Below are 22,549 nucleotides of genomic sequence, written 5' to 3'. Positions count from 1 at the left end.
GGAAACATTTCTTCCCTGCAAGAGTGGGCAGGCATTGGAACTGGCTGCCCAGAGAGTTGGTGGAGTCACCATCCCTGGAGGTATTCAAGAAATGTGTGGACGTGGTTCTTTGGGACATGGTTTAACAGCCATGGTGGTGTTGTGTTGATGGTTGGACTCAATGATCTTAGAGGTCTTTTTCCAACCAAAACAATTCTATAATTCTTTAAAGCTTACTCTCAAAAATAGCTTTGCTTTTAATTGAATGTCTCAAAGGTATTGTTAATTTGGGGTATTTCTACTCATGCAAGGCCAATGGGCTTTTGAGTTTCCATGACAAATTCCCGACTCCACTGGGAGATTGCACGAAGTGTAATTACTGCTGGTCACTGATTTAATCTGTATTTAGGGTGTGCTTGACATTGGCTCTCTGTGTTTCTCCCACTGGTACACAGTGGGTTTTTTCCTGCCACTCACAGATCTTTTTCTGTACCTTAGATCAGACAATGCTTTCTCCTCCCTTTCTATTTGCATGCCTTCAGCTGATGATATTTAGATGTGTGAGGATTTGGTTGCTTTTGTACAGCAGGAAGCTGCAGAGTCCTCACCAGTCGGTAGTGTTTTCTGCAGCAGAGAGACTCAGGTGCTGATCTCACTCTGGCTATTTCACATAAAAACCTGCTCTAAAAACCTGCTGGTTAACAAGGTATTCATTAATTGCTTTAAAAAAATCTAAGCTAAGAGATTTCTTTACTTCATTTGAACCATCTGCTGTCTCTCCTTTTTTTTTTTTTCTTAAAACTGACAAATTGCTGATTTCATCCTTTAATCCTTGTCTGCCTGCAAATATGGGAAGTGTATTTCACTGTTGATAGCCCTCAGTGTAAAGCAAACAGGTCTTAGGCATTTTAGCCTGTCCTGTGAGTTATGTCTCCTTTCTGCCTGAAAGCAGCCTTGCTGTCTGAGGGATTGGCATGCATCCCCACAGCCTATATTTGATTGATATTCCTATAAACTTGCAAGTCACCTTTCATCACCTTCCCAAGCATTGCCCCCTGGCATGCAAGTCCTCCTTAGGTCAAGGGGCTTAATGACCCTTATTGTTATGGGAACCTTTGGTAATCTAACCTGCTTTTTTCCTGTATTTCAAGCCATTGCTCTTAAATGTCTCTTGCTTGATCCACTCAGGCGCTAATAACCATGTCTCCTTTCCTTAGGTCAAGGGCAGCTTTTACATTCTACCCAAAAGGCACCACAGTTTGAGATGAGGAATTCAGAAGAACAAGCAGCTACGACAGTTTTACAACGCCTGCTGCAGGAGCAGCTCAGATACGGAAACCCAAATGACAACCGTAACCTTCTTGCCTTACACCAGCAAGCCACAGGAAATGCCCCCCCTTTCAACAGCACTGGGAGTCCAGCATCTCAGAATGAAGGGCTGAGCTCCCAGGACCACCAGCTTGTGACTCATGCTGCCCGTCAGGAGCCCCAGGGCCAGGAGATACAGGTGGACAACAGCATCATGGAGAAGCAGCTCTCCCCGCGACTTCAGAACAGCGAGGATCTCCCAACCTATGAGGAAGCCAAAGTCCAGTCACAGTATTTCAGGGGCCAGCCACATGCTAGTGTTGGGGCAGCGTTTTATGTAACAGGGGTCACCAACCAAAAAATGAGGACTGAAGGGCGGCCCACGGTTCAGCGGGTGAGCCCGGGGAAGGTCCATCAGGATGAAGGACTTAAGGACCTCAAGCAAGGGCATGTCCGCTCCTTGAGCGAGAGGCTGATGCAGCTGTCCTTGGCCACCAGTGGTGTCAAGGCCCACGCGCCTGTCACGAGCGCGCCGCTCTCCCCCCTCTCTCCGCTTTCACCTCAGCAGTCCAGCGACCCTTACAAAAATTCTGGCTCCAATGAGTTCTACAAGAACTCAGTACAGCCCCCTTCCCAGCCCAACATGAAAGGAATGGAGCAGCGGGGTCCTCCTCCGGAGTATCCTTACAAAAATGTGTCCACCCCATCTATGAACTGCAAACCTCAGGACTCGGGGCATTTCTATAGTGATCATCGCATGAGCCAGCAGGGAAGATCGGATGGGCCTATGATGAGGTATCAGCATCCCCCTGAGTATGGGTCAGTCAGGTAAGCAAGATCTTAGAATTCCATGAGGAAAACCAGCATAGAACTCAGTCCATTGCCCTCACACCTGTGAGGTTTTCTTCCAGGAAAGATCCCATCTTTATTGTCATAGATGATATGTGTGGTGGTTTATTATGTGAGATGACATATTGAGTTCAGCTACAGATCATGTCTGGAAGGACTCTTTCTGGAAGGACTATCCTATTTCAGTAGCTTACCTAGAGGGACCTGAAAAAAAACAAACCAAAACAAAAAACCCAAACTAAAACAAGCCAGCTTGATTTGATGGCATGGAGAAGTTTAATGCTGAAGCTCCAGAGCCTCACAAGGTTTGTTACAAAAGCCAGAGTTATGGTGTGATTCATTGGAGAACCTTGCAGTTACTTACTGCAAGGCTTAAGCTGCTCTTTAATTACACTTGCCCAGACAAAGGATTTCTTTTAGGTTTAAACTGCATCTAGATGCCATATAGGAAAGGAGAAAGTGACATGTAAGCAACGATGCAGGTAACAAAAGTCACCTGAGTTTCCTTTAGAGTTCTTCAGATGTTATTTTTAGTGGACCCAAGTGTAGGATTGGAAAGTGGAGCTTGCTTTGTATCTCGTCCCAGCTTTGGTTTTGCTGATTTCCTTTGCATCATTTGAAATGTCAGCCTGTTCTGGCTTCCTTTAGATAAGGAGCTAGATTTGGCTTGCACCAAACTCTGGTGACCATGTGAGTAAAGATGAAGTTTTATTCAGGTGGGCTAAAAATAGAGCAGGCTTTGCTATACCTGTTTCCTTCCTGTCTCTCTCCAAGACAAGGTGGGATTTGGTATAACGATTTTGGCCTCATTTTGAAGCTAAAAGGGTGATACAAAGGAGAAATAGGAGAAATGATGAGGTCTCTGTGCATTTGTGCTTGCACATACTGTGTTGTGTTTTGCGGGGATCATGAAGAAGAAATCCAGTCTGTATCTGGGACTAGAGTCTGTGCTGAGGGGAATGTGAAGCTGCTCAAAACCTTCCTAGTCCTATGGTAAGCTATTTTCAGAGTTTGTCCACTATTGTTTGTGATCTGAAATGACTTCAGCAGCATACAAGCCTGATGAAAAGGCCCTTTGATCTGGCTAAATAAATAATAAAGAGGCCAGGAAAAGGGGAAGTAAAGGTTTTAGGGGGGTAATGATTGTAGAAGCTCATTGCAAATGATTTTGAAAAATCAAAGGCCTCAAATCTCTGTGCACACAGGAAAGGGAAAGAGATCCTGGATGGTTCTGCAGCACCAGAAATACTCATAATATTACATAGAGTGAGTCTGAAACATAGCCTGCTCACTGTTCAAGGAGAGGTATTTGAAAACATGCCAACAGTCAGCTCCTCTAGACAGGGAGATTTTTGTCTGTATTGGATGGATCCTGGCTGCTTTGAAAGAACATGGGGGGGGAAGAGGAGGAGGAGGAGAAAGGTTCAGCTGGCAAGGTTTCCAGTAGGGGAAGCAACTGAAATTTTTCTTCAAAGCATTGGGAATCTAATGAGGTTACTTTTTAACCTAAATAGCTTCACAGTGAAGAGGTTTCCTTTGCAAGCAAATGCTGCAGCAGTAGAACAATTGCAAGACTAATCCATAAATTACAGAGCAGGGTAGCAAGGGAAGGGAGTGAGTCCTCTATTCCCCTCCCTCTCCCACACACTTTAAGAGAAACTGTCATTTAGACAAGAAATCTTCTGTGTTACTAAAGGTGCAGCTGGGTAATGGTGTGAGGATTTTAAAGACAACTTCGGGGAGCACATTTGCCTCGCACCAGGCAGTGCTAACGAGCGTCTTTGCAGCCTGGCTGGAGTGATAAAGTGTTTGCAGAGCCTCCAGCTTTCCTGTGCAGCAGCTCTGCGTTCCTCTGGGTTAATTTGGATTGGTAAATGTGTGCATTTTTTGAACTGTGCGTCAAGGAAACAAAGCCCCTTCTTTCTGCTGGTGAAGCCACACCCTTTTCTGCGGGTTTTTCCCCTCATTGTTCAGGGGAATTTGAGGGTGACCTAACGATGCGGTTAAATAAAACTCGTTGAGCAAGATAAACATTGGGGAATTCACAGCATTCTCATGCTTCACCCTCCCCAGTCTGGGAAAGGAATGGGGCTGTGTGGTAAGTTTAAACCAGTCTGCAAACAGTTTGCCTCACCTGCTCTTGGGTGGTGTAAGTTTGGGAACACTTATATGTTCCTAATGATGTTGGTTTAATGTAAATACTGTGCGTGCCTGAGGCATCTGAGCTGTTATTTGGAAATCTAAAGAAGGTTCAGAAGGGGGATGGCAGCATGTGAAACTCCAAAATCCTGTTTTCTTCCCTAATAACTGCACTTCAGCATCAGCAACGAAAAAAAACACCCTTCAGGTCTAAGAGGGGAAGACAAATAAATGCCTTGGGTTCAGTGTCCCATGGGTTTGGGAGGTCTCCTGTGGCAGAACAGTGAGAAATGAGGAGAAAGGGCTCCTGTTGATGTAGTTTTGGGTGCAGAGGAAGCTCGCTGTCTCTCTGATTCAAGCGCCATCCTCTGTCCGGAGCCCAAATGGCTGAGCTCCTGCTGTGGTGATTAATCCCATTGACTTCACAGAAACTTTTGGAGAAGGAGTTCTGCAGAACTTGTCCCATAATTAGTAAATCACTTCTGTGCACTGCATTCCCCTGAGCAGCATCAAAGTGGGGGATAATCAGGTATGACTAGGGAGCAGAACAAAAATGCATGGGTTTGATTTCAGTGGTCTAATGAAGTGGAGTCTGCTCCCTCCTGCAGTCAGCATTTCCTGGTTTGTGCAGGAGAGCTGGGGAAGAGAGGGGAACTGTAGTTTCTTCAACATGTAACAGGCAGGAGATGCTGGGAAGGAAGAAAAAATTTTTATGAGCCAGAGACCTTTCCTGATCTCATCATTCTTCTGCCCCCCTCACTTTGTTGCTCTACCCACCGATCTTCTACGTGACTTGATGTTTGCAATCCTGGCAGCCTCAGGACTCCTGATGGTGAAGTTTGCTTGCAGAGCTGCCCTTAATCCAAATCTCTGTCTTCATGACTTAAAAGCCAATGTCACCCTTGTAGTTGCAAGACAGTAAATCCAGGTTTGTACTTGGCCTGCGTGGTGCGTTTCTCCGATACGCACCAGGGAAGCAGAGATCTGTGCATGATGCAATCTCCAAAATGAGAGTTAAAGTTGTGCTTTCAGGCTTAAACTCTTGTGGAAATTATTGCTCTGAGCTTCTTTCCTTCACTTGGGGTTTTCAGCTTTTTTATGACTGCAGCAAATGGAAGGAGATTGCATAATTCTGTTTTCCATGTATTTTGAGAGTCTTGCTGCTGCATTTTTGCATGAAGTGGTTAGTTTGGATGTAGTTTTGGTTATTGCTGCAGGGTTACTCAAGGACTGATCTCTCATGGAGGGAAGTTTAGATATAATTTTGATTACTACTGCAGGGTCACCTGAGGACTAATCTCCCATGGAGGGAAGTTTGTACTACTGTTCTATCAGCAATTCTGTTAAGTGACCCCAATGGTGATTTATACCTTAAAAACTTTCAGTCTGGATTAAAAGTCTTGAAAAATCTTGACACAGGCCGGGAGGGCTAACAGCATCCTGACCTGGATCAGTAGCAGTGTGACAAGCAGGACCATGGAAGTGTTGATTGTCTCTATACTCGGCACTGGTGAGACCACATCGTCAGTACTGGGTTCAATTTTGGGGCCTTTGCTACAAGAAGGACGTTTTGGTGCTGGAGTGAGTCCAGAGAAGGGCACAGAATGTGGCAAACGGTCTAGAGAACAGGTCTTGTGAGGAGTGGCTGAGGGAACTGAAATTGTTTAGGCTGGAGAAAAGGAGGCTGTAGGAAGATCTTCTACTTGAAAGATGGTTGGAGTGAGTTGGGTGTCAGACTCTCTAGTAATAAGCAATAGGATGAGAGGAAAGGGCCTCAGGTTGCACCTAGGTGAGATTTAGATTGAATATTAGAAGGAATTTTTTCGCTGAACAGGTGAAACTGGAACAGGCTCCCTGGGCAAGTGGTCAAATCCCCCATCCCTGGAGGTGTTTAATAGATGGGGTGCTGAGGGACATGGGTTAGCACCAGACTTGGTAGAGTTAGGTAATAATGGGAGTCAATGATCTTAAAGGCCTTTTCCAAATAAAATTTAAAAGTTCAGTTGTGCACATTTATTTCTGAATCTCTCAGTCCCAAATTGGTTTGCCAGAGAAATAATTTCTACAATTCTCGTGTTAAATTGTGGGATCTCATAGCCAGGTATTTTAAGCCCCAAAAATACATAAAAATATTTCATAAGATAAAGTAGTGGGGATGCTGAAAAGTTCTCTGTGTATGTAGAAGCTTGTATATTAGATCTTAAAAGGTCTGGTTGTCACCATGAGGTTACAAGGATTTAAAATCATGTTTTTGTGTTGTTGGGGTTTTTTTGTTTGTTTGGTTGGGTTTTTTTTGATAATAGGATGCATTACCCCAGTTGTGTTATCTTGTTTTGCTGGGAATATAAACCCCCTTGTGACATTTTGGAAGATCTAATCCTGTTGGTATTACGACAGAACCAGAGGCTCTCATTTTTCAGTTTGAACCCACAAGATTGGTATCATTTCAAGATGGCAAGAGGCTTCGGATGTGAGTGCCACAATGCTGGAAATCTTGGAAATGTATTTTGTTTAGAAATACCCAGCCATGATTTCCTAGAGTTGTTCCTTACAATAGGTTTAAAAAAAAAAAAAAAGTTGTTACCATGCTTGTCAGTACAAAGACTGTCCCTTCAGAACGTAGCTGCTGCTGTTGTTTTCCTTTGGCCATCTTTGTGTTCATTAGTGCTCAGGTCCTGCAGAAATGATGAAGTTCTGCCAGGGTTTCTCTGCTGGCAGAATAATGAGATGCTTTTAGTCAAGTAGCTCAAATTGGCATCTAAATAGTCCTCATCAGCCTTATATTATCTACACACTGAGATCCCCAGAGTCAGTCTCCTGGAGTTGTCAGACTGGAAGACAGTATTTTGTAGGTTCCAAGTTGGGAGGGTGGTTTTTTGCATCCGTGAGGCATATAGAGCAATGTATCTCTTGATCAAACTTCTGCAGGTCATCACAGTTTACATGTCACAGCAAGGTTATTCCCTAACTGATTGTAAAATCAAAGCAGAAGAGTGGGGTGTTAGGTAAAGAAATCAGCTCAAGCTGATGAGTGGTTTCTGAAGATGCAAAGTTTTAACTCTGCGCATATCTGGGTCAACAGGGAAAGGAGCTGGAAACACCTGTGACAAAGCAGGTAACCTTGAGCATGGCATGTGATTTGCCTCATTCTTCATTGTGAGAATTGGCAACTGAAGGTAACAAAATAAATGGAACGGTGAACGGAGCTGACCTCCCAGGAGGGGAAGAACCAAATTGCTGCTACTAAACTTAACATTCCTGAGGAAATTAACTGCACGTCTCTCTTCTGCATGACCCCTGAGATCCTCACGCTGAAGATGAGCGTTTCTGGGAGGGGAACACAGCTCCTGAAATGATGTTACTGGCAGGGATCACAGTCACATGAGCATGAGAAAGAGAGAAGCAGTGACCAGAGCAGTAATTATTTGTCTTTCCCCAAAGAAAAATGGCTAGATTTGTGTCCCTGTTAAGAATCTGAGCATCAGCTTGGAGGTTTCTCTGCACCTTATCTGTGGGAAAGCAAGGAAAATGATATGTAAGATGTGAGATGTATGAGATTGAAACAGCAAACCCTGGGCTGAGAATTGAATATGAGGTCCTACATGTGCTGCCAACCAGATGTGAGTAATGCAGACGTTTCCTCTTTGGATTCAATGAAGAGGGGATGCGTTCTTTCTGCAGAGAACAGGAAGGATGATGCTGAGTGTTTGCACAGTGGCTGAGGAGGCCATTGTGTAACCCTTTAGTTCCCAGTTCAGCTTCATGGTTGGTTCCGTCAGTTGACATGCCACTAATGCTCTTGGTGTGGTGGGAGAACTGTGCTGTGGGCTGTCTTCTACACCCAGTATCCCTGCTGCAGTCCACAAAGCCAGTGTGTAGGGCCTTTCCTGTGACGGCAGACATCCAGGTATTCTGTAGCAGCTATGGTGGCAGAAGCTATTCTGACCAGGTGTAACAACAGTGTGTGCTTTTCCAACTGCAAGGTTGAACTGTATCCCAAAGGCTGGGAAATTTTATCAGAGCAGGAGAGTTTCAGAACATACTGAGCTGCCAAACTGGGTCTGCACCAGCCTGCGCTCTGTGTTTGAGAAGATACTGGCTATAGTATGGAGAGTGACTTCAGCTGTTAGAATAAAGAACATACAGAGAAGTTAAAGGTTGGATATCTTTGGAGGAGGAAGCAAACCCTGCCTCCTGAGGTCATCCAAGAACGATAAATCAACATAATCTTTTAAGAGAGATTTCCCACTTGGCTAATGCAGCAGAAATTCAGCTAAGGATCTCCAGTGCCTGGGAAATGTGAGCTGGTGTAGCTTGGAGTTAGTTTCTGTGATAGTCTCAAGGAAGTTATAGATTGCTAGGTTTGTCTTTGATATCCTGTAGAGGTTATTGTTAGGAGCAGTAAACATACGTTCTGCACAGGACTGAGGGTGGTTCTGAATCGAAAGGCTGCTTCTCATTCTTAGGTTGGTTTGCAAATCCTTTTAAGTGTCTCATTTGACCAGGCATCAGCTACTTGGTTGATATTCCAGAAAGATGAAATCTTTTTTTTCTCTCTGGGAGATGGCATGTTTCAGAACATAACAAAAAAGCTCATTCCTAACAGTGCTCAGTTTAGCCATTTTATCCACGAAATGTGGAGAAAAGTTCTAAAAGTAACTTTGGTCAGTAGTTGTTGATGGATTTTCTCTTACTGTTTCTGTGCAAAATAAACTCAAGAGGAAAGACCTTTGTGTACTGAGACTCTATTTTCTGAGAATTATGTGACTTTGAAGCCTTTTCTTTTTTTTTTTTTTTAATAATAAATTACAAAAGTGAGGAAAACTTCATATATGAGTCTTTTGTGTGGGAAGATTTGTGCATAGATTTGTACACAGATCATCCTATACCTTGTAACTCCATTTGTGCACTGTCTGCTGCATGACTTTGAAGTTTTTGTGCTCTCTTTTCCAGGCAGAACCCAGATGTACAGCTGCAGTTACAACAGAGACCACCTCACCACCACAGCCCAACTTCTTCCTTGACATCCCTGGGATCTTTGACTTTGCTTCAGTCTCCACCACCATCCAGGTTGTCCCCTTCCCAGCACCAGCAACCTTTGACTCCAAGCCAGGGAGATCCTGGCCTTCTGCCACGGACCCAGCAGCCATTCTTGTCCAACCAAGTCCATCAGGGAGATTTGTACCGACTATGCCAGCCCTTCCTAGGCCCGCAGCAGCAGCAGCAAGGCGATTCCTATTCAGTAATGTCCCGGGCTCAGCAGATACCTTCTCCATATCAGCAGATGCCAGTAGATCCTTTTGCCATAGTTTCCAGGGCCCAGCAGATGGTGGAAATCCTGTCGGAAGAGAATCGATCTCTACGGCAGGAGCTGGATGGTTGTTATGAGAAAGTGGCCCGGCTGCAGAAGGTGGGTGGGTCTGGATGTCAGGCACTCTCCTGTGTCTTAGTATTGCCCATAATTGAATCATCCAATCTGCAACTGTTACATTCCTTGCCTAAGGGACTGATTATCTACTTCAGAGTCTTTTATATGCAGATTGCTTAGTCTGTAGCCTGTCCCTCTGGGCAGCAACTTGACTTTGTCAGAAGATAGAATCAAAGCCTTCAGTTTTATTCTAACAGCTTATTGACCATGCTCAAAAGAGCATCCTCATCAGCTGTCTAGAAGCGGCTGACTTCTTGGCTTGCTTGGTTAAATTAAAGCTAGTGTTCATATGCCCAGGGTAGCAGCTGGTTTCGTTTTCCCATCAGTTTAAAAAACTTTATAGACTTGCAGGAAGGGTCTATTTGGAATGACACAAGATCATAGTCACTTAAGGAGGCAACAGGGGATGTGGTTAGAGAACTGGCTGGCAGAACAGTGTGCAGGGCAAGTATGGCTGTTATGGCTACATCAGATGTTTGGACCATAGGACTGAAACTAACACTTTTTTCGTCACTCTCTCAATACCACATAACCTCCATGAAAACTTCATAGCTTGTTTTGGACCAAGCTATTTGCCATCCTTGTCTTTGTGAAATAAGTAGAGTAAGTGATGCTAAAACATTAAAACAAAAGTATTCATGCATTAGGATGCATGTGTAGAGGTATTTGCACTCATAGGAATGACTTCTTGCTGACCAGTAGTTTAAGGCTGTGCAGCAGGTCAGCTTGGCTGTTGCCTTGCAGCTGTGAAAAGGCTGAAATACTTGCAATTTACGACTTGGTGAGCCTTGCTGCGCCCTTTGTACTGAGCAGTCTCCAGGGCCTTAAAAATGTGTGGCTGCTTAAAAACACTTTTCTGAGTCCAGGTGGCACTCATTATTCTCTGTGTTACCTCTTGCCAGGGACATATGTTTGCTTTGTTGGTGGTTTTTTTGTTTGTTTTGTTTTGTTTTGAAGATTCATGGTCAGGAAATGCTTTAAAGAAATGTTTGAGAGCTTCCTGAGAATGAAAGAAGGATAAAAATGCACTTCTCTCCACCCTCCTGTTGATCTCTCACTGTAGACAGGGCTGTTCTGTGGATCCATACTTCCATGCCTAGTAAGGAGGGCTGCAAGTGAACTTGTCCTCTGGGTGGTCAGAGAATCTCTACACTGAAGGCTAAAGGAAGGATTAAACATTCATTGCTGCAAATGTTTGCTTCTTTCCATTTAGTAAATGAAACTTGAAGAAAGTACAATTTCTAAGTTGTAGAAGTGTAAATACAGAACATCAGGAGGTTTTGTTGTGAATTTGGGACCATAACAATTACAGATTTGCAAGCTCATCACTAAGGCAGGATGTGCCACTACCATTTTTTTCTAACTCAGTTTTGTCTGCCTCTCTGTTTTATTTTACTTGGTCAACTTGATATCACATTAGTTTTTTACTTTTTTTTTCCCCAAACAGTAGTTGCCAAACAGCCCTAATCTCAGGAAAAAAAAAAACAAACCAGACTACATTTGCACTTTTTGTTTTTTGTTTTTTTTTTTCTTTCATATATGGATAACAGTTAGAGTCTGGAAGGAGGGCCCGGATCTTTGCTTCAGTTGTTGGTATTCTTTATACAGAAGAATCCATCACAAACCTGAGATAGTTGTTTCACCTAATGTATAGGTGTAGGGTTCTTTCAATAAAGAAAACTTGGGAGAAAGCAATCTCCCTTTTGAAACAGAATGAAAAGAATTATTAGTGATAAAAATAGTGTTTGTTTTTGCTTCCACTGCAGCTGGAAACAGAAATTCAGCAAGTTTCAGAGGCATACAAAAACCTGGAGAAATCATCCTCTAAGCGGGATGCCCTGGAAAAGGCCATGAGAAACAAGCTGGAAGGAGAAATTCGTAGGCTTCATGATTTCAACAGGGATCTACGAGGTGAATGAAGTAAAATTTCCTTATTTTAGTGATTTTTTTTTTCTTTTTAATTGTTTTATGTTCTTGACAGGTCAGTGTTTTGCTGCAGAATTCACTGTGCCTGCTGACACAAGCAGAAGATGACGGGATACTCTGGTGTATTCAGTAGTCTCAGATTTTAAGCTCTTGCTGGCAGTATGGAAAAGACAGGTTTAGGAGGGTGCTCCTAAATGTGTTGTCTCACATTTCCAGCCTGTTTCTCATTGAGAAGAAACATCTGACAAGCCAAATACCATAAACCAGATGCAAGCCTGGAATTCTCCCTTGTCTTATATCCCAGAGACAATTTGTACAATTTGTTGAGTTTATACAAGTGGAAAGACGTTTTGCTGACTGCCTTATCCCACACCAGGCATGTTCACTTTATTTCCTGTCCAGTGACCCTTTTGCACTGACACACAAACTGCAGACTGTCTGTTCTTCCTGAAGGTCTTGTCAGTCCTTATCAGTTTAGGCATCTGGTTTTTTGGATCTCGCTTCCTTTTCCAGAGTGAGATGTTATTAGTGTCTGGTTCTTGCTAAGAGGCTGAGGCAATGTGGCGGCTGGCAGTGAAGAGTGATGTTGAATGGTATTTGACCTTAACAGAGGTAAAAGTTTAAGCATTAGTTTGAGAGGCAAAAAACATCTGCAATTTGAGATGCTTAAAGGTGCACAATCTTTTAAACTGTAAACTTATCTTTTTTAATGAAAGACTTCTGACTGTCCTGCAGTCCCTAGGAGTGGCCTAGGGAACTGGGGTTGTTCAGGAAATCACAGTATATCAGAGGTTGGAAGGGACCTCAAGAGATCATCAGGTCCAACCCACCTGCCAGAGCAGGATCACTTAGGGTAGTCCACACAGGAATGCATCCAGGTGGGTTTTGAAAGTCTCCAGAGAAGGAGACTCCACAGCCCCCCTGGGCAGCCTGTTCCAGTGCTCTGTCACCCTCACTGTAAAGAAGTTTCTCCTCATGTTAAGGTGAAGTCTTCTATGTTCTAGTTTGAACCCACTGTTCCTTGTCTTATCACTGTGAACCACTGAAAAGAGCCTGGCCCCCTCCAGTTGACACCCACCCCTCAGATATTTATATACATTTATGAGATCCCCTCTCAGTCTTCCTTTCTCCAGACTAAATAGCTCCAGGGATCTCAGTCTGTCGTCATAGGGGAGATGCTCAAGTCCCCTAATCATCCTCGTAGTTGTGCCAGGGTAGGTTTGGGTTGGATGTTAGAAGAAACTTCTTCACTGAAAGGGTTCTCAAACACTGAAACAGGCTCCCTATGGAGGTGGCTGAATCCCCATCCCTGGAGGTATGCAGAGATGTGGTGCCAAGGGACATGGTTTAGCACCAGGCTTGGTAGTGTTAGGTAATGGTTGGACTCAATGATCTTGAAGGTCTTTTCTAACCACAATTCAGCAATTCTGTGCTTCTGTGTCATCTGCTCTCACTGCCCCATGTCTCTCACCAAGGCAGTGCTCCCAGAATTGTTTTGCCTCCAAGAAGGAAGGCTATACAGTGTCCAATGTTGTTGAGAAGGACACTACACAAAGGCCTGCATTAAATAATGTTACTCGTAATAAAGCACAGCATAAACATTTCATTCTTATTTTCATAGACACATAAATTCCTCACAGCCTGCAGCAGCACAACTGTTAAGCTGTACTTAGGGTTTTACACTTTTCCCTAAAGTCAGGTAATCAGACAATAGTGATTTAATCTTTTAACTATTAAGATTTATTGGAGAATTATAAGGGGATCTTTTAATTGCATGGTGAAATTTATCTGGATGGTAAAAATCAGGCATCTTAGGATTTATAAAAATGGAAAAAATAAACTTATGTGTTAGAATTGTTTAAAGTAATTTCTTTGGAACTCTATTTAACCTGTTTTATCACATTTAGAGTATTTTCTCAAGGATATAACTAGAAACGTTTCAAAAGTGTGTGCCAGCTTCTGACAGGCATTTTACTTTTGACTGTGTAAAATTAGGAGATCCATTCCCCTTGCTTGCATTAGAAGTGTCTTGAGGAAATGTCACTTAATGCTTGAAAGTTTGTAATTATTATTGAAGTTCCTTTTGCTGAAATGTGTTACAGAACGTATGGAGACAGCCAACAAGCAGCTTGCTGAGAAGGAATTTGAAGGCTCTGAAGACAATCGGAAAACCATCTCTCAGCTCTTTGCACAAAGTGAGTTACATAGTCATTATGGGTCAGTAGAAATGCTCCACTCATCCTGGGAAGGGTAACACTGCAGCAGGTTACCATAGTTCAGATTTGTCAGGTTTCTGCTGGGACAGAAATCAGGGCAGTGACAGTCCAAAAGTGCCAGTGGAGAAAGGAGGAGGGATTGAAGAGTGTAGTGTCCTTCTGATGGCATTTATTAGAGATTTTGGAGCAAGTGGAGTTTGCAGTTAAGCTGTGAAGTTACTATTTACCCCATAACCTACAGGATATTTTGTCCACCTATTTTGTCCCTTGATAGCATTGGACTTAAACCTGTCCAGACTGACAACAGTTCCAGAATGAGTTAAGACCAGTAGGACTGGAACCTGGTAGATCTTCTATCTTTTTCCTCTTTAATTTGCCACTTTCCCTATTGAGGGGAAACAGAGGGGATGAACACAGCCTGCAGTGTGCTGTGCTGGGTAAGGGTCATTACTACTGTCCAAAACTGGATTTATCACAAGGCAAACTAAAATGATAGATGTGAAATGGTGGTTTTTGCTTTGTACTGACATGTCTTGAGGCTGGCAGCAGCAAGCCAACTTTTCTCTCATCTCATAGCGTACTCCACCCTTCTGACAATGCTCACTTTTCTCCAGTTGTTATATAAAAAGGTAATGCAATAAAATTGCAAAATAGGAATTTTCAGTGGTGTAACACACACAGTTTCTACTCTGACAAATGCTGCTGTCTCTCTCTTGTGTTGTCTTCAGCATATTCCTTGTGGCTTACATTGCAGATTGCTGTCAGGGTGTGAATTGAAAATTGCTGGTGGTAGTGCAAAGTCTGTGAGTTTAGTCTCACATCCAGACTGGATGGACTTTGAGATTCGTAGGTGTGGAGGTTAAAGCTATGAAGCCTCACATTCAATTTCTCCTTTTGGATGGATATGGAAACCGTAGTGCTACATATCACCAGCCCCAGCATTTCTAGGTGTGCTGGAGGCACTTGTCAAGTGAAGCAGTACTCCTTTGGGGAAAAATCTGGAACAAAACCTCCAAAAGCCTTGCTGTTGGCACTTAGAGATTAAGAAAATGGACTGCCAGCAGTGTCTGATACCTGCTGGCATAATGCCACCCCATCTCATCTCTGCCCATTTTCTGTAATATATTTTAGTGTGTTGACACTCAGCAGCTCATTTCCTGGGTGGAGGAGAAATACTAGGATGGGAGAGATGGGGAAGAATAGGCAGACAGTGACATTAGCCTTTGTCCTTGTATCTTATGTCACAGGCCAGCTCTGAGCTGCCATGTGAGTTAGCTCTGCAGAGTTCTGCTGGTGGACAGGTTTGTTTTGCAACCCGTGTGTGGGCTGCGTTGCTTCCCTAGCAGAGGGAATCTTTAGCTACTCTTTTGCTAAAGCTTTGTTCCTGGCTCTCTGCTGGCAGAAGAAAGGGAATAATTGTGGCCCTGTAAATATAGTTATGCACATGGTTGCACAAATGGGCCTGTGTACTTCATATGCAGTCTGTCCTAACACCCAGGATCTAGTTCCTGTTTTTCAAGCCTTCCACTCCTTGTCCTCATTCCTTTGTCGTGGGATATTGCTTTCTGGAATGCAGTTTCTCTGGTGTCATCAGTGCTGGGTGTAGATCACTGCAGGGAGTATTCTGTGGTTTTGTACCCAGCAAGTGTGTTAATGTTATCATTGTAGCTGGTCGGCTTGATCTGGGAATGACAGCATACACGGAGGACGTCAGCTCTGTGTTGTGGCTTTGCTTTACACCCCTGTGTGATAGTCTCCAGTCCCCAGTTATTTTGTCCTATTTATGTTCTTCCGTGAAGGCAGTTGCCCTGTTCCTCAAACATACAACATAGCTGGTCCCACTAACCTCAACTGTTTCTGGACAGCATTAGGAGAGGACTGGCTGCTGTGCTTGGGGTGACTTTAAAGCATCAGGTATGAACTCAGTGCTGGGCAAAAGGCTTTCTTGAGCTGCAGGCCTGCTTTGAGCAGTGACAGATGTATGTGCCTCAGTTCTGGCTGAGGGAGTCAGTTTTAAGGGCAGTAGAAAAAGACCGAGTAGTTCTTGTTGCTCATTTGTTTTCTGACTCCTCTGAAGGTACTGCCAGTAAAGTGGGACAACTGGGTGTTAATTTGAGAATGAGAACAGCTGCCCCAGGCAGAACAGCCTTCTTTTTTCTTGGGTTAGTGGGAAAGAAAGGAGCACCAAGTTTTTCAGGCACAGAAGTCTGCTATCTCCTCTCCCCAGCCCAGGATATTTAAATTACCCAGTTTGTTTTCCACTGCTGAAAGCTCAGAGGTAAAGAAGTGCCAGGTTTCACTAACCATCTGCATAATCAGAGCAAATTGCCTAACTGTACTGAGTGATGCACCTTCTATTTCTTCTCACTAGTGCTGTGGCACATTGTTAGTTGGAGGTGCCATGCTTGTTTTTCAGGGTTACGAGTCCTCTTCCTTGAAAGCCATGTATTTATTTTCCCCCTTAGCACTATATTTGCATTCTCTTTTATGAGAAGCTCCAGTACAATCTTTCCTTCGCCTCTGCAGTGAAAGACTCCTGAAAGCTGGAGCAGAGATCAGTGCTGCCCATTGATAACTCTCACTTGTTTTGATAGACAAGGAAACGCAGCGGGAAAAAGAGAAACTGGAAATAGAATTGGCTGCTGCACGCTCCACCAATGAGGACCAACGGAGACACATCGAGATCCGAGACCAGGCCTTGAACAATGCTCAGGCCAAGGTTGTGAAACTGGAGGAGGAGGTAAGGATGCTGGGGAGTGAGAAATTAGGGTACCTTGGATTCCAGTAAAAGTGGCTGTGGGAATGAGTTCGTGTTGTGCAAATTGTAAGGTAATCTGCTGTCTTCAAAGCTGTTTCTATCAGCTTAGCTTTGTGTTGGTTTGCTAAACCACTGAACTGTGCTCTGATAAGCCACAAATTTGTATTTCCTTGAAAGTGCTTTTGTCTAAGCATCCATGTTTCGTTTTCTTTTTGTTTCTACTGATAAAAATGGGCTGGAACTGAACTCCCAGCCCTGGCAACCTCCTGAACCTGGCAGTAGTTCAAATCTGGATGGACTTTTAACTAATATCAAATGAATGTAGCTTGACCCCTTGCCAGGTGTTCTGCTTACAACAGGTTATCGCACTGCATGGTGCAGATCACCATGACCTTGGTTGTTTTCTCTCCCTGTCCTCACAGGAGAGGATGATGCATTTGAGCTGCTTAGCTGGGCAGTGTTCACAGCAGTTTCTTTTGTAGTCTTGTCCCTGCCACTCACTCATGGCTCTCACCTCACTGCCCTTCTGCGTCACAGTGCCCGTCCTCTTTCCTCCCACCTACTCCTTTCCTCTCAAAGGCTCCATTTCCCACTCCCAGCCTCTGCTTCCTTTACTCCTACTCTTCCTCCATGGAGAGCCTCTGGAGGAAGTCTCACTTCCTCCACTGCAGATTCGTTCTCTCCTTCAATTCTGCCATCTTCCTGCCTGCCAGTGCTCACCATCACCTTCATTTGAGCACTGTGCCCATATCCACCTGCATTTTGCTGTCTTCAGAGACATTCTTCAAACCCTCCCCTTGCCTACTTCTGCTTCTCTCTCCATTCAGAATCCCACTGTGCCAAGATAGAAGGAGTGACCAAATACAAAGGGACATCTTCCTGTCTTGTCTTGCTTGCCTTCTTCCAGGTACCAATGTAGCTGCCTTATTAATTCTAGCCACCTCTTTTCTAAGATCTGTAATTACCTCAGTAGCCCTTCCCCCGAACCTTCCTGTGTTTCTTTCTCTGTTGTCCTTAATTTTTGCTCCTTGCAGAAACCTTCTTTTAACCTGTGCAGCTCTTTCAGGATGTCTTTGAAGGATTACCTGCCATCCTACCTTATTAGCCTTTCTTGCCAGTGGTCCACTTCACTCTCCTTTCTCAACCACATCAAATTCAGGCAGTTGCTATTCACCTTCCATACTAATCTTAGAATAGTTTAGTTTGGAAAAGACCTTTAAGGTCACTGAGTCCATGGTTTACCCATCTCTTTTTCCCTTCTCCCCTTGTTGCTGAGAGGATATCTTCTATCTTTGTCCTTCTCAATTTCCAACCGCTCCTTCCTCCCACCCCAAACAAGTACTTCTCTGCTTTCTCTCAGACTGTCCTCACCTTCACTCCAGACACTGCCAAGGCAGCTTTGAAGCATTCCTTGGTGTGATGCTCACAACATGGTTGGCAGGGTCTAGGAGCACAGCCTACTGCTGTTCACACTAACCCAGACTGCTTGGCTTGGCCTATCCTACCTGCATATTTCCACCTGTTGCCTCCAGTCCCAGGCTCAGGCTGTGAGCTTTCAGGGCAGTGGGCTTTCATTTGTATAGCCCTTAGCATCATGAGGCTGTGGTCCATCACTGGGCAAACCAGATTCTGTGCAACGCAAATTACAGAACTAAGAAAAGAAGAGCAGAGTCAGATAAATGCTTAAACCTCTCTGGCCATGCTCAGCCTTGCACATAGTTGACAAGTCAGTTGATTTCACTAATTGCAGCATCTCCTGGCAGGGCTGACTTGCACCTTTGTTGCTCAGGGGGACAGGGAGCATTAGGTTATTGGGTAATTTAAATGTGACATGATTCTCTTTGGCTCTAAAAGTCTTCTGTCATTTGATCCTGAAGTGTATTTGAGCTCTGGCTTTCGTTCAGTTTTCAGCACCTTATTATGCTAAAATCTGCTGTGTAACTAACTTTAAGTACATAGACATCCTTGGGGCTTCCCAGGAACTCTTCACATGCTTGGAGCCAACCTCTGTAGAGGTGCTATAAGCATCCAGACCGGCACACACAGCACTTGTCTACGTTCAGCCTCTGTGAAGGAACCAGTATTGGTCCCTCACAGTGAAGCTGAAGCCTCTAGGGGTAATAATCATTGTGTGTGGCTTTTCTTTTTTCCGAAAGACCTATCTTGTTTTAGTAGAAGAATTGGGTTCAGTGCTGTTGCAAAGTATTTCTGCCTAGGTGGAACAGTAAAATAAGTAACTAACTCCAGGCTAGATTGCATGATAGCTTAAAAACCACAGATCTGATCCGGAGTAAAATGCCCTGCATGAGGGCTTGTGGTCGTTAGCATCCAACCTTTGCTCGAATCCCCGGCTGTGCAGGAAGTGCCACCCTTCCTGTTGTAGATAAATATGGAAGCGTCTCAGTGAGGCAGCAGGAATTAACTCTGCTTTTTCCTAGAGGTGAGGGGCAGGCAGTAAGGCGAAGCAGGACTAAAGAATCACTTTTGCAGGTTTCCTAAATGACCTTTTAATGAAATACTTAGGATTATAAAGCATTAGTATTAAATTGTAGGAACTTCTCAAAAGCTCAAGCTGTTTGGTGACTTTCCAGAAGACAGGCAAGCAAACCATTCAATGCTCAGGACACCATTCAGAAGGGCCTGTAATTGTCAGCTTGAGTTAGTGACTTCCAGTGACCAAGATACATGGATAATTTGTCAAGTATTTCTTTTATTCCTGCTTAATCTGAGTTACTAGTCCCTGTAAATGTCAGGAGTTTCCAGACTAGTCCTGCAGAAGAGGGTGGAGTTTCTTAGGCTAAGGTTTGGCAGCCAGTCTGGCGCAGGGCCTGAGGGGGGTGTGCTTATTTCGGTTGTTGCATCCTGTAATCTAAGTTTTCAGCTTTTTTTCCTTTTTCCTTCTGTTTTGACTTCCTATAAATCAGAGTTACCTTGCCTCATGTGCACCAGAGTCTTCATAAAAAGGGTATTTCTGTTTGAATGAGAGCTATAAGCCATACATCACTGCAACTGAATTTAAATGTTACATTGGAATTGGAACTGCCAGATTTTTTTTAAAATCCTTTGCCTGAATTGCCAGTTTGGACAAAACCACCCATCTGTAAAATGTAGATGCTTGTCTACTCCTATAGAGATTTGAGAGCTTTTATATATACTGGATTTTAGCACCCAAGTGAGATGGAGGGGAGAGATAAAGAGATGCTAAATGTGATGGAGAAAGGAATGATCTTGGAGGTACTAAAGTATAGTGTGAAGCAGTTGGAAGCAGAAGTATACATTCCCCTGGTCTGTTAGGAGGGGTGAGATGATGTGAAATTTAGAACGAGCCGCCACTGAAGTTTTCAATAGTGTGGAGTTTATTTCTGCTAAGTGCTAAAAAGGGTGAGTGATCACGATTATTTAAAACAAACTTAAATATGTCTATGAACAGGCTTGCTAAGTAAATTTTATACGTAATATTTATACTTTACTACTTCTCTACATAAAGATACCCAGTTATTAACCCCCATTTTTCACTTCTCATTTTAATTCTTCCCTTTGGGAGGTGTTCCACACTTATGCATAAGTCAGCAGCTTATTGAAAGTTTTTCTAGTGAATTATTAATCTGTTTTTGTTTTTTTTTACGTCAAAACTTCAAATCATTGCATGCAATGAATTTGAGATTAATGTATTTGAGGTAAAATTCATGTTGGTTTCAAAACATATATCATGGTCAGAAATTGTGGTTTGAATTGGAAGAGACCTTAAAGACCATCTAATTCCAAACCTTCTGCCATAGGCAGGGACACCTCCCACTAGATCAGGTTACTCAAGGCCCCATCCAACCTGACTTGGAACACTTCCAGGATTGGAGCCTCTACAGCCTCCCTGGGCAACCTGTTCCAGTGCCTCACCACCCTCATAGGGGAGAATTTCTTCCTAATGTCTAACCTATATCAAGCTTTTGATGTAAATATTTGAATTAATGCAGCATGCAGCAGGTTTGTAGCTGGTAGTTGCAGATGGCCTGTATGTATGAACTTTGAAAATAGTCACATTATCATGATTTACCCAACATCTGCTAGCATCCACCTTGAGGGCCTTCAGCAACAGCAGATGGTTGAACTTTGCTTTGCTCTGGGCCAAGGGCAAAACTTCTGAGTTTACACAAAGGACCATCCTGCCCAGCCCAAGACTGGGTAGACACTGCCTTACTCTGAGTCCTCACCAGGCTTGTAATATTGCAGGAGAGAGTTTGATGCCAAATACTTTATCTAACTACAACTGCTGGATGTAGAGGGTACAATTGCTACTGTTTTTACACTTTATAAAAACAAGGAATTTCCAGAACTTTTATTGAACTTGGTCATTTCTGCTTATCCTGGTAATTCATGCTGTGGAAGACCACAGTTCAACTTAAAAAAGGCTGTGGTTTCTTTCATAGTAGTGTAACTTGTACTCCTTCACTCCACCACTTGACAAGCCACTGTTTTAATGAGTGCCTCAAGGAGGCAGCTTTGAAAAATAGTGCCTACCACTGAGAAGTTATAAATACACCTTGCCATCCTCCTGCATGTCTTGCAGAAATCAACTCTAATGGGTGCAAACTGGGGGGGAAGAAGTTTGAATTAAATACCTTTCCTACAAGTGACTTACAGGTGACTTGCATGTAGAAGCTGTGAGATGTTTCAGCCATCAGAATTCAGCATAAACCAGCTATCTGAGCTAAGTTGTTATATTCATTTCCCACTCAGCTATTGTGGAGAGAAGTAGCACGCTAGCTCTGATAACATGGAGGGTTCTGTCCGTGGGGAAATGTAGAAATACTCATTTCCAAGTGACATCTGTTGTGTGAGATACTGGCTTGTATCTGAGCTCTGACTTGTAGGGAAGAGAGTTTGTGTGCTTGAAGGCTTGTCTGGGTTTCTTTTGGTTTTTTTTTTTGTCCCAGTCGCTTCTCTGGGTCTATAAAAACGTTAATCTGAGCCTCCACAGCTTTGTCTCACTTAAATGCTCAAACTCTCAGAGCTACATAACTATTCCTTTCAGGCCAGAGCTGCTTTTAGAGAGAACAGTTTTTGAATGGCTTGTCATTTGTGGATGGGTAAGGTGGAGAGAGAAAACTCCCTCTCTTCCCTGTAGCTGATGTGTGTTCAAGTCTCTAATGACCTGTGTTCTCGTAACACAGGGCTGGCTTTTTATTGCCCTGTCACTACTTCTCATATTCTGCCTCTTGGTCATTTTCCAGAGGTGGCTCTGAGAGTTAAAACTTACTTTAACACAGAGAGAGGACATTATGACACTCCCCTGCAACAAATGCAATTCTCTAGCAAAAGGATAGTGTTACCAAATTGCTTCAGTATGAGTTCTTGCTGAGGCCAGTGGTGCCTTACTGGGCCTGAAATCAAACAAACTGAGGGTTCAAAGGCATCCTAGAGGAATATATTCCAACTGCATGAGGGAGAAGTGGTTTAAATGTGCTTGCTATCTCTTTTTTTTTTTTTTTTTTTCTTTCCCCCACTGCGTTTCTGCCATAGCAGGCAAATTCTTGTGGGGAAACACGTTTTCAGCTGCATCTGAATGGATTCAGCTTTAGGATAAACCCCAAGTGTAATGAAAACACCCTGAACATATTAAATAAAGGACTTTAAAGACATCAGAAATAGTGGGTGGAAGACAAGCAGATGCTGACGAGTGTTAGCAATTTGCTGAAATGGGAGCTGTCCAAGAGGGTAATGGCTGGGTTTGTCAAAATGCCTGGGAGAGTTTCTGAATCACTGCTAGCTGTGCAGGAAGTTTCCTTCCCTAGAAAAACTCTTTGCTGAGTAACGCATCTGGAAGCAATGGATTTCTTTGCAAAAGATGATCCTTCTTTACCCCTCACCTGCAATGTCCCAGAGTCCATTTGTCCTGCAGTGGCAGCTGCAGTCCAGAGAATGCTACAGCCTTCATCTCACTTGCTTCTA

The 22,549-nt window shown here is 43.5% G+C and overlaps 1 protein-coding gene across 1 annotated transcript in view; it reads left to right on the top strand.

Annotated features, from left to right (window-relative positions):
• Nucleotides 1-1,228: 1,228 nt before the first annotated feature.
• Nucleotides 1,229-22,549, top strand: part of AMOT (angiomotin) — a 31,557-nt gene continuing 10,236 nt past the window's right edge. The window contains exons 1-5 of the mRNA XM_054388603.1: nt 1,229-2,115; nt 9,229-9,685; nt 11,470-11,614; nt 13,732-13,824; nt 16,440-16,585. Of these exons, the coding sequence (XP_054244578.1) occupies nt 1,244-2,115; nt 9,229-9,685; nt 11,470-11,614; nt 13,732-13,824; nt 16,440-16,585 (1,713 nt within the window). The 5' untranslated portion in view covers nt 1,229-1,243. The remainder of the gene's footprint in view (nt 2,116-9,228; nt 9,686-11,469; nt 11,615-13,731; nt 13,825-16,439; nt 16,586-22,549) is intronic.

This window comes from Indicator indicator, chromosome 17 (genome assembly GCF_027791375.1).
Source record: "Indicator indicator isolate 239-I01 chromosome 17, UM_Iind_1.1, whole genome shotgun sequence".
Classification (NCBI taxonomy): domain Eukaryota; kingdom Metazoa; phylum Chordata; class Aves; order Piciformes; family Indicatoridae; genus Indicator; species Indicator indicator.
This window is presented reverse-complemented; position numbering and strand designations above follow the sequence as displayed.